This window comes from Emys orbicularis, chromosome 7 (assembly GCF_028017835.1).
Source record: "Emys orbicularis isolate rEmyOrb1 chromosome 7, rEmyOrb1.hap1, whole genome shotgun sequence".
NCBI lineage: Eukaryota > Metazoa > Chordata > Testudines > Emydidae > Emys > Emys orbicularis.
In genome coordinates, this window is record NC_088689.1 from 105,477,241 (window position 1) to 105,490,218 (window position 12,978).

Consider the following 12,978-nt stretch of genomic DNA (forward strand, 5'->3'; position numbering starts at 1 on the left):
TATTCAAAAGCTTACATTCACTACATATTAGAATCATAGAAATGTTAGGCTGGAGGGACACTCAAGAGGTCATCTAATCTAGCTCCATGCGCTAAGGCAGGATCAAGTATACTTAGACCATCCCTAACAGGTGTATGCCTAACCTGTTCTTAAAAACCTCCAGATTCTGCAACCTCCCTTGGAAGCCTATTCAGAGCTTAACTACCCTTAGTCAGAAAGTTTTTACTAACATATAACCTAAACCTCCCTTGCTGCAGATTAAGCCCATTACTTCTTGTCCTATCGTCAGTACCTAAATGTAGTACTTTGCAATTGTCATTATTGAGTTTCATCTTGTTGATTTCTGACCAATTCTCCAATTTGTCAACGTCCTTTTGGATTCTAATCTTGTCCTCCAAAATGCTAGCAACTCCACCCCAGCTTAGTGTCACCCACACATTTTTAAGCACTTTCTCCATTCTGTTAGCCAAGTCCTTAATTAAAATATTGACAAGTACTGGACACAGGATGGACCCTGAAGGACCCTACTAGATATGCCCTCCCAGTTTGATAGCGAAGCATTGATAACTACTCTGAGTACCATTTTTCAACAACCAGTTATGCACTCACCTTATGGTAATTTCATCTAGACCACATGTCCCTAATTTGGTTATGATACTTCTGTGACAAGTTACTTTTATCATAACCGTTTGAGCACCTGTCCTGCACTCTGCCTACTGATCAGTATCTCCCAGGACTAATTTTAGTGCTATTCCAAACCTCTGACTGGCTTCAAATAATTGCCTTTTTTTTTTTAATCACAAGCCATAACACTTATTTTTTCCCCTCTTCAAAATTATCCTAATTTGAGATCCAGAACAAAAATATTCAATCCAGGATCAATGAAAGGTTTATGATTTGATATCTTCCACATCATCAAGGTTACAAACTAGAGTTGAATATCCAAGAATGTCAACTTTTTTCTTCTTAAAGAATTTCATTAAAAAAAAAAAAACAGAGGGCAGGGATCCAAATTCTGGTCTTGAACTCAGTCCCTTACTTCCTGGGCCTACAGGGACAATGTTCTCAATTCCTGAGAATGCAAGCACATCTTGCATTGCTCAAGCGTCCACATCTAGCCAACCTCTGATAGACCCACATGCAGCCCATATGAACCCTTCAATGCTAAAGATGGAGGAATCCTGGAGAAGAATATATTTGGTTTGCTTTTAATTTTGTTCTTATAATTAGCAACAGTCTGTTTTAAGAAGCGTATCATTTAAACATACTATACATATATTCATATATATATCACAAAATATGGAGCAGGGACCTATTGATAGGCTACAAATTTAAAGTGAATTTATTTTTATTTTTAAAAATATACATTAAAACATACTTGATTCCAGATACTAGTGGACCCTGTGTTTTCTTCTCTTTCTTCTTTCATTTTATATAGAGAGAGACTGTACATAGAACAGATGTAGTGTTACGCTAGTAGCTTTCCAAAAAGGTTTCTTTCCCTAGAGTGGACAGTATTAAGGTAAGGCCAACCTCCCAAATAAAATAAAGTGAGTTAGCTGAATCTGTGGAAAATTTTCTATTTGTTAAAAAAAAAAAAAAAAAAAATTGGGGGGGGGGAATAAATTGTTTCATGATGGCTTTTGTCCCCCTTTTTGGAGTGTGTCTTTGGTTTCTTGGATTTTTGCACACACAAAGCACAGGACATAAAAACTCAAAGAATTTAGGTTCTCTAATTAGGTTATTTTTCAAATCTTTAAAATGTGTAATATAAAAAGTGAAATAGTCTGAGCCACATTCTGTCACCCCTTCATTGAATAGTACCTTATTCCTTAAGCAGTCCCATTCATTTCAGTGACACTACTCAATGCGAGTAAGGCTAACAGAATCTGGCTTTTTTGAAAGTCAAAGAATTTTATCTGAATTTATTAAAGATTTTTTTCCTTAACTTCACGAATATGGTGTTCTCTATACTGAATGTAATAATTGCAGATGGTGGGCCCAATCTCAAAACCTTCACTTATGTAAATAATCCATACAGAAATAGTCCCACTGAAGTCAATAGGACAAATCATGTCAGTAGGAACTACTTCCATGAGTAAGGATTGCAGTCTTAGCCCCTGTGTTTTATATCACATTAAAGGCAGTATACTGTAATAAATGAATACATGCTCTTGCTAGTTTCTCTCAAATTTTACAACATATTCTTTTGTTAGAAGTCTTACCTTTTTCTGAAGGACATTGATTTTTCTTTCCTTTACTTCTAACATGTCTTTCATATCTCGAATCTCTCCAGCCAAGGTTCCCTTCTCTTCTGTGAGGTCTTGCAGTTGTTTTGTTTTTTTATTAAGAAAAGTTTCTTTTTCTTCCAGTCGTAATCTCAAGGCATCAACCTGTAGTCAATAAATGAAACACAAAGACTTTAAGGAAAGAATGGTAGTAAATAATAGTTAAGGTTACATAAGCTTTTCCATTTTAACCCCCTATTTTCTGTTGCATCTGAAACCTTTACTTTTTGGACTAAGATTTTCTCTGCCCAAAGTTGATTTTTTTTTAGAGAATTAAATAAATATACTCTCTCATTAAAACATTATCCTTTAGAGTTGTGGTGTTGTTTTGTTTGTTTAACAACTCTAAAACAGTAAAGGTTGGAATATTAAGTTGAAATTTGACATTAAAACAGCCTTCATTAAGTTGAGGTGCTTATGAATGATCTAGGAAAGTTCATTTTGATTTGATAAACGTATAGTCCATTGAAAATAGTACTCTGAACGTGCAGTGCATTTTACTTTGAGTTTTCTTGCTAAAGTCATGAAGTACCCAGCTAGGGAGGGTACCCTCGGTAGTTTATCTGTAGAGTGAAATAGTGAAGGTGCCACTGAACAAAGGGAAGGTTTCATCAGGAGCCTTTACCTTCTTCAACGTCCGTCATCTTGTAAGGCTCTCAATAAATGAAGTACAAGAGTACTTCCTGTATTCACTGCAAATCTTGTAAGATAAAAATTGAACATCTCTGAAGCAGAAAGGTCCTTTCCTCTAGTCCTTGTGAGGTGTAGCTAACCAAGTTGTTCTATATTATGGATTTTCTTTTGTATTTCTTTGTAAAAAAACAAACTATGAAATTCCATCAAAATTATTAATAGAGTGTTAAATTTAAACCAGTAAGCACCCCAAGAGTAAGGAAAATACATATTCAACTTTAACTGTGTCAATTTCTACTTTTTGAATACAACCGTGCAACTTTGCTGTTCTTTTAACAGTTGGTGGACTGTATTAGTAAGATAAAAATACATATTGAAACACTTGTCAAAATATGGTCAGCAGAGCACTTGTTGGTGATCTGGAAAGAATTGGTAGGTCATGTGATACTGGTTCCTACTTGTGTGTACAGCTGTTTCTACAGGCAGCTAGATTTTTGCATAGCAGTTAGGAGTCTGGATATCTGTAAAAGCATTGGAAAGAAAGCCCACCTGTCTACATCAAAAATAAGAGAGGAAAAATGAAGCCATCTTCAGGGACTACAAGCACAAATTGGATTGAAGCTGACAGGCATTATTTAGAATAATCAACAGGAAAGGAATGTCCATTGGAGAAGGGAGCAAAGTAACCAGGCAGCATAACCAGGGTAAGCATGGGAGGGGATGACCAGGTGCCTAGGCAGCATGTCCCCGGAAGTAGAGAACCAGGCATTGGGCAGTACATATACTGTACACTAGGTCCAAGCAGCCAAGAAGTACATACAACTGTAAAGAAGAAAGAGGACCAGAGTGGCAGACAAGCCAATGCCAGGGGGAGAAAGGGGACAGAAAAGATGGAAAGAGGGATGATTGAAGAGCAAGAAGACAGTGTGACTTTTTCAAAAAGGACTAAATAATTATTGCACTACACAGTTAAAAATATGTTAATGCTTTTCTCACATGACATTTCTATGTAAACAATTGCTATGAGTAGTTTCCACAGGGATAATGCATACTTTCAAGTGGAATAGGAGTCGGGCTACTCCATTGTGAACGGGAGGAGAAGAGGTCTACAGGACGCTCTTTGTATGAGCTCACAGCCTGCACTAACATGTAGTATGCAAACTTGACATTGTTGATGGTATGGATAGTAACCATCAGGCTTTACTGTGTTTGACATTTCCTTATTGGGCTATGATTTATGATAATCAAAGGCATTTGAAGTAAAAGAGCTCATCACAACTTCTTAAAAATAATAATAATTGCCCAGTTTCAGCAAAATACTTAAGCATGTGCTTAATACATGGGAGAAATTCCATTCCAACCAAGCAAAGCACTTAAGCAAATGCTTAAGTGCTTTAATGAATCAGGGCCATAATAACTAATACAGATTCTTAATTATGATAGATATATATAACAGATTGCAGATTATGATGATGTGGAAGAGAAGGGGAAGTGAAGTCAGAGATTGAACAGTAAAAACACAACTGGAAAATGTGATAATATAGGATTTAAACAAGTTGCATTGTACATGGAACAAAAGAATAGGAACAATATGAAAATTAAATGATCCAACACTGGAATAATTTAAGATTGAAAAGTTCCAAGCTTGGAATGATTGTAGAGTATAAGAATCCAAAATACACTGTGTAAGCTGTGCTGAACTTGACATTCAGTAACATTCATGTATAAGTTCTTTCCAGAAATGGAAATGGAAAGTTCTGCAGAAATGGAAAGAGCAAAAGCAACATCTCTCTGCTGGAAAATGCAGTAAAATATGGTGCTTAGGTAGCATAGACAGTGTGGTAAATAAAGCAAACTGGAAAAGAGAAATAACAGAAAATAAACTGAATTGGAAAGTATACCCATTAAATACATCTCATTTTTTCTCTACCCTAAGCATTGCTGTTATGGAAAGGGCAACTTATTGGACTGAAGCAAAAGCCAAAAGGGGGGCGGGAGGTGATAAGCCCAGGTGTTTAACTTTTTTTCCTTTATCAATCATATTGTTAAAATGAAACACACAAAAAACAATTAAATCCTCATCAAAGCCCCAACTCAGCAAAGCACTTTACTACACACTTAACTGTAACCATTATTACTTAAATGGGAGTTACAATTCACATTTGGTTCCTTGAATTATCACTTAAAACACATCTCCCTCTATAAACATACTGCTGCACTGAAATGCAACTAGCTATGCTGCAGTGAGAAGAAACCAAGCAGTATAGACAGGGAGGGGAAGTTTTGGCCAGGAGAATGGAGTAAAGGCATTATGAATTTATGACAAATTATTTTCTTCCCTACTCTGTTATTTTCAGATCAAAATAGCCTAAACATTAGTTTTTTTGCAGTCTTCTTGTGATTAAGTTTAATTTTTTAAAAGTAATACACGCTGTATTCGATCATGAAATAGACAGCTCCCAAGAAAATCTATAGTCACAAAATATTAAGATAGACTAGCTGTACGTAAAATTTGATCCTCTAACATAAATCCATTCAAAAGTTCCTCTTCAGAAATTCCTCCTTTTTAAATGCCATTGGAGATCAATAAAACCAAACCACTGTTAGAGCTAAGCTTTATGGATTCAATTCTACATTCCTTGCACACCCCAAACTCCCATCAAAGTCAACCATGGGTTACAGAAATAAAAACAATTTATTCTTAACTGAACTATTTCTATTTGTTTTTCCAGAAGACCGGCTACTAGGCCCAAATTTTTAGCTGGGGCCCTCCTGGAATGGGAAAGGAGATGCCAAAAATGGTATTACATGCCTACTTTCAGGGTCTGCTTTTTCTCCTCTGGAGAGGGAGGACAGTCTCAGTCTACAGTCTGGAAAGCATGCAGAGGCGATTTTGGGATGGAGAGAGCCTGCAGGTAGTCCACCAATACACGGACATTATCACTACTTGGAAGTTAGAGAATTCAGATTAAAACACCTTGATACAAAGAATAAAGCCAATGGCACACGCAATACTCCTTGAATGAAGGTAGAATTTTTCTGACCCTTTTTTCTCTATGGCTGATCCCTGAAATCACCCAGTGTCTGTGTTAAATGGATCTCACCAGGCGAAGGTAAGCAGTAAGTTCCACTCAGAGAAGGCATTATTATATGTTTATAGTACATGGCAGTGTAGTCCTAGAACACTTTCCCCTCCAGCAGGGAGTTTGCAGGAGCTCAAACAAGTGAGAAATTTTAGATTTACAAATCCAAAATTTCAAATATAAAATCTGTAACACCAGAAAGTGATGGATTTGGAGTTAAATCAACATTTTACTGAAATATGAGAAATTTAATTCACAATAAAAAAGCTAGCATTAAGTAACAATGAAAAATGTTATTTTGGCATGTTTAAGCAGTGCAATAAGCCTAGTCAGAAAGGGTCATGTATATTAATCAATCAACCTTTTTTCTAGTGGTTAAACTGCACATTGTTAGAGTACAAACTAATCTGCAAAGAAATCTGATTTATTTTGATTTATATTGTGAGTTTTGTAATGCTAAATTTGTTCTGAACAAAAGTCTTTGCAAAGCCATTTTTAAAATTCAGTTTGGGACCAATTTAGATGATCTATTGAATCTCAGGATGCGTGTTCTTCCTGCTCTTAAAATGGCTCATTGCTTTTCTATACACTGGGAAAAAGATTTACACTATAGTTTATTGGATTTTTTTCTCTTTTCTTTTTATGAAGATTTTGAATAAGAACAACATAATAATAATAGGTCTTACAGTCCACAAGCGTAAAATGCAAGCCTCAAAGTGACTTTTAAAACAAAACAAAAACCAGGAGACCTGCTATGTTGCCCTGAGCAAATCTATTGTGCCTTTAAGGCACTAGCCTGCAATTGAGTGGATGGGAGGCATCACTGCAGCAGGAGCTCTAAAAGTGTTGCTCCTCAGAAAGGCATTATGAGGCTGATTCTCAGAAGTGCTGAGCATCAGCATTTTCACACTTAAAGTCAACAGGAACCAGTGCTGCTCAGCACCTCTGAAAATCAGAATTGGTACCTCTCAGAGTTCCTACTTGTGCAGGGGAAGTATGGCTGCTTCAAGGAGTGCACCACACACTTCCCTCTGCAGACAGCCTGCTCTCTTGGCTAGATTTAAAGGGGGTAGGTCCATGGCCTCCTTTCTCCCATCTCTCTTCTGGTGGTTAACTGCTAGGCCAGTCCAACAAATCCCTACATTTAGATTAGCACATGTACTATGAAACTGCAAATTGCCCTTCCACACCTGATTTAGTACAGGGGTAGGCAACCTATGGCACGTGTGCCGATTTTCTGTGGCACTCACACTGCCCGGGTCCTGGCCACCGGTCCGGGCGGCTCTGCATTTTAATTTAATTTTAAATGAAGCTTCTTAAACATTTTAAAAACCTTATTTACTTTACATACAATAGTTTAGCTCTATATTATAGACTTATAGAAAGAGACATTCTAAAAATGTTAAAATGTATTACTGGCACGCGAAACCTTACATTAGAGTGAATAAATGAAGACTCAGCACACCACTTCTGAAAGGTTGCCGACCCCTGATATAGTAAGTAACACTTTATGGCTTTCTACACTACTAAAGGTAGAACCCAAACCTCCGAAAAGTATTATTTTTCTCGTTAAAAACTAATGGCTAAATTCTTGCTCCATGCTCAAGTCCATCAGAATATTTGCATCTTATCACAGTGATGTGTTTTGTTCAGGCCCATAGGTGTTTTGTACACTGCAAAGTGAGCGGATCATGGTTCCTAATGTAAAGGCTCTTTCATTGAGATTAATTAGACTCTTCCATAAGAGGCAGGATCTGGCCCAAGGCAGGAATAGATTTAAACATAGTCCCTAGATTCCCAGCTGTTGGAATCATGTAATTGTGACAGTATTTCAAGCTTTCACTTTGGGAAAAAAAAGTTTCTACCTCTCATGGTTGCAAATAAAAGCTTGAAAACATGATCCAAGAATAACTGATGCAGTGACGTCTGTCTGCCAACATCCTGTTCAATGTTCCCTGTTCTTCTTTGTGAAGAAACTTTGTGTTTTATTACTAGTTTTTAATCAATACAGCTCCAAATGTATGCTAGGCACTTTACATACAAGCACATGTGAGAGCTCAGATTAAAACCTGCAGGTGACAGCAAATCCACTGCAGATCTAAGGCAGAATATTAGACAAAGTACACAATTTACATGCCATCTATAACATCCCCTTCACCCTTCTGGCTGCTAAAAGAAAATGGTGAGGAGATGTGTGCTGGAACTTAACACACACATTCTCTCTCTCTCCACTCCTGTTCTCCAGGGGAGGAGGTGCAGTTCAAGTTAGTGGCTGCTCCTTCTTCCCAAGGTTGGCTGCTCCTTCTTCCCAATTCTGCCAGGTGTTCTACCACACCGCTAGGACTTTTTCCTTTACTCTCCCAGTTGTGAGTAGTCCTATGCCTAATGCTCTGTTGTCTGCCTATAGCCAAAGGGTCAGTAGGTGATCCCCACTGTATCACACACAGGCAGCAGCAGTCAGTCCCTGTGATCATTGCTCTGCTTGAGCCTATTCAGAAGGGCAGAGCCAGTTGGGAAGAGTGAGTAGGCACACAGACTGTGTGGGGCCTTGTGAATATGGATTTATTTTCCATTCACAGGCATACACAGGCGTTTGGAGGAAAACTGGTCATGTTGATCAATCATTTCCCCCGCTTTTAATTTTTCTCTCAGCCTCTAATAATCATGAACCAAAATGTTTGCATTTCTCAGAAAGTTAAACTACCTCCGCTGAACTGCAGTCAACCTTTTAGAGTATATCATCAGCTTGGTACTAAGCGAGAATGACATTTCATAAGTCAAATGTGAACCTCCAAATGGTGTGAAACCAAAAGCTATTAAATCATCTTCATGCTCTGTAGAAGCTAAGGAGCAAAAGAGTGTCTGGTATACACCCAGGTTGATTTTCCGAGGTTACAAATTATCTTTGTCTTCCCTAAAAATGTTATCACAAAATCATGAAAAAAAAAAAAAAACCACCTTACTGCAGCATGCTGTGAAAACCTGTCTGCCTCTTCCGCCTAACTGCATTTTAAATATGACCAAAAAAGAACTGGAACATTGATCGTATTACAGCATCAGGTGTATGTGTGCATATATATAAGCAATTTTTGTACACAAGAACCCTCTCTTCGTTTTTTCACTCAAAGTCCTTCATTCCCCCAGCCCCTTCAAACTTTGGCAGTTCACTTACTAGTAAAACTTGGCAATTTAGAGAACATCTTTTCCCAGAAAAACAAAGCAAAATCCGATGAGATACCCCATACATAAAGCCTTTCAAAGACCATTGTATAAGTAGACTGCTTTTTATTTTTTGTCTAGCTTATTTTTTCTCTTACTTATTTCAAGTATTTAATATATTAAAACCTGTCATTTGGTCCGGCAATATGCAACACTTTTATAACATTTCAATAGTAGCGTATACTTTAAAAAAAAAAGGAAAAGTTCATGTAAGTTGCAAAAAATGCCAAATTAAAAGTCAAACTTTATTAGTCTTCATACCATCACCCACTACTCATGTCCAGTTCCAGCAGTGACATCTATTTTTGGAAGTACCTCACTGTTATATGTTTAACTTGTATGCCATATTATATATATCATTTATGAAACTGCTTTAAAGGTTGTGCAGCTCTGCTAGGAAATAAAATGTACAGAAGCAATGCTGTGTTTCATTGTTAAGAATTACTTCTTTTAACACCAAAATTAAAAATATTTGCTAAGACACAGGTTTGGCTGTATTTTTTCTTTTTAATGTGTTAACAATACACTCCTGACTTTTCACGTCGAATGCTATGGACTAGATCATGAGATAATGATCGCTACTGAATAAAAGGCAGTGTGCTGCTCAAAGTCACAGTCTCCCTCTCAGTCCATCCATTGCTCTAGCGGGCAAGGGAGACTAAACTCTGCTGGGTCTCTATTTGGCACAGAATATTATCACTTAGCACTAAGGTTGCCAACATTGTATTTAAAAAACAAGGGACTGTTTTCTTATCACCCCATCCCACCCCTCCTCCCGATATTACTAATTATCATTAATAAATAATAAAAGAATAATAATACATAATAATAATAATAATAATACATTCACCAGGAGTATTTCTTGCTTCATTTTGCAGCACTCCCAATCTTGTTGTACAGAGATGAAAAGTCACGGGACGTCCCTTGTAATAAGGGTCTATTGGTAACCCTACTTAGCACATAGAGCAGGGGTCAGCCACCTTTCAAAAGTGGTGTGCCGAGTCTTCATTTATTCACTCTGATTTAAGGTTTCGCGTGCCAGAAATACATTTTACTGTTTTTAGAAGGTCTCTTTCTATAAGTCTATGATATATAACTAAACTATTGTTGTATGTAAAGTAAATAAGGTTTTTAAAATGTTTAAGAAGCTTCATTTAAAATTAAATTTAAATGCAGAGCCCCCCGGACCGGTGGCCAGGACCCAGGCAGTATGAGTGCCACTGAAAATCAGCTCGCGTGCCGCCTTCGGCACACGTGCCATAGGTTGCCTACTCCTGACAGAGGGACAGAGCCACGGTTCTGTCCATTCTTCCCCTTGTTCTGTCCCCTCCTGTGCCAGCTCTGCAGAGCCTGCTCCATTTCTGTGCTGCCACTCATTACATGGGTAGTTGGTGCAGCAGCCTTAAGGGGTGCCACAGCTGATAAACTAAGGGCACGTCTTCACTACCCGCCGATCTGGCGGGTAGCAATCGGTCTATCGGGGATCGACTTACCGCGTCTAGTGAAGACGCGATAAAATCGATCCCTGATGGCTCTACCGTCGACTCCGGAAATCCACCGCGGCAAGAGGCGGTAGCGGAGTCGACGGCGGCGCGGCAGCGGTCGACTTGCCGCCGTCCTCACAGCCAGGTAAGTCGACCTAAAATACGCCACTTCAGCTACGCTATTCACGTAGCTGAAGTTGCGTATCTTAGGTTGACCCCCCGCTGTAGTGTAGACCTAGCCTAAGAAACAGGCCTCCATCAGAAATTTGTGTGTGCTCATCCCCTTGTAACCACACAGACCTGAGTAGTATATGCACAGCAGGTGTTTTTCATGCTCTTTTAAAATGCTGCCCCATATTTTGCATGAAATTTAACTATAAAATAAAACTAAATGCCAGCATATTTGCCTGTCATATTTTTATACATTGAAATGTTACAAAACAGAACTTATCAAATACTAACTTAAATTGTGGACTTCAATGCACATCCATTTCTCAAAAGAAAAGGCAGGAACACAATACACCCATTTAAAAGAAGAATTTTTCCCTACCGCAAAATCGCAGATACTTGAATCCTGTGCAATTGAATATTATACTTTTACTATATGGAAACGTGAAAATGTAGAATGGATACATTTATTACTACTCATGCAGTTTTCAGATGCTGAATTCTTGACTGGTTGGTGAATTGGTTAACCATCTCCCGAATGGATCATCTCCGAAAAACAGGTTCATAAAATGTTTTAAAGTGAAGATTTTCTCTTAACAAAAAAATTATGCACTATGCCTGCTAAAATGGCCCCATTCTGCACAGTAATTCCCTAATCCATGTTACCCATGACATGATCCTTATGACAGGTAAACGCCAGAGATTTGTATCACAATGTATCATATACTCTTTTATAATATATGGCTCCAGTCCTGAAACTTCCTGCATGTGAGTGGACTCCTACCCCCATATAGACACACACACCCCCCACCCTGCCCCACTGACTTCCATAAGGCTCTACAGGAGCACAGCAATCTGCCTCACACAAGAAGATGCAGGATCAGGATCTGTTGTAAACACTTGAATTTTATCATTTTAAAAAAAATCGACATTCAATACCCATATTTGCATTAAACTTATTTACAAGAAGTTAAAGTTCTTCCTACTGAGATATTTTGATATGCTTTATAGGATTCATCAGCACTCCCTTAATTGTCATAGCATATCTAGGTATTTCTAGAAGTGGATCACAACAGATTCCTCCTAATTTAAGTGACACAGGCTGACTCAGCTCTTTTGCTGTAAGCCAGCGTCCCTGAAGTGTGAAAATCAGAAGCACTCATTTTACTTTTCTAGTGCTAAAGTTTAAATTCTGTAGTTGCAGACCTCGTTGAATTTTTAATTTAGCAATTCTTTTTAATTTTAAAGAGTTGTTTATTCATTAGAGAGGTAATCTGATTTAGTATCCTCCTTTTAATACTTAAGCAGTAAATACTTAAGGAATATTGGCAAAGGAGGGAGAGATTTATGGCAGTTAACTAAGTTTTCACCTAGGGAGGGACGGCAGCCTGAGATATAGGCTAGAACACAGTTTGTAAACACATGACCATACTGTCCCCTGCATGTATATGGAAAAGGAAACTCCACAAAGTTCTCTTCGTGGGAATCCCATCAGTTGAACGGGTACCCAAAAGTCACCTACTACAGGACAGGCTCAACAAGGAAAATAACAGAACACCACTGGCCATCATGTACAGCCCCCAGCTAAAACCTCTCCAGTGCATCATCAATGATCTACAACCTACCCTGGAAAACAATCCCCCACTCTCACAGGCCTTGGGAGGCAGGCCAACCCTCGCTTACAAACAGCCCTCCAACCTGAAGCAAATATTCACCCAGCAACTACACACCACACCACAGAAACACTAACCCAGGAACCAATCCCTGTAACAAACCTGTTGCCTTCTCTGTCCCCATATCTGCTCTAGCAACGCCATCATAGGACCCAACCACACCAGCCACGCCATCAGAGGCTCATTCACCTGCACATCTACTAATGTGAAATATGCCATCATGTGCCAGCAATGCCTCTCTGCCATGTACATTGGCCATACCGGACAGTCTCTACGTAAAAGAATAAATGGACACAAATCAGACATCAGGAATGGTAACATACAAAAGCCAGGAGGAGAACATTTCAGTCTCCCTGGACACTCAATAACAGATTTAAAAGTAGCCATTCTTCAACAAAAAAACTTCAAAAACAGACTTCAGAGAGAAACT

The 12,978-nt window shown here is 38.3% G+C and overlaps 1 protein-coding gene across 1 annotated transcript in view; it reads right to left on the bottom strand.

The window, feature by feature from the left end:
• The window catches only part of ERC2 (ELKS/RAB6-interacting/CAST family member 2), a 645,944-nt gene that overhangs the window by 340,764 nt on the left and 292,202 nt on the right, over positions 1-12,978 (bottom strand). The window contains exon 6 of the mRNA XM_065408253.1: positions 2,226-2,393. Within this exon, the coding sequence (XP_065264325.1) occupies positions 2,226-2,393 (168 nt within the window). The remainder of the gene's footprint in view (positions 1-2,225; positions 2,394-12,978) is intronic.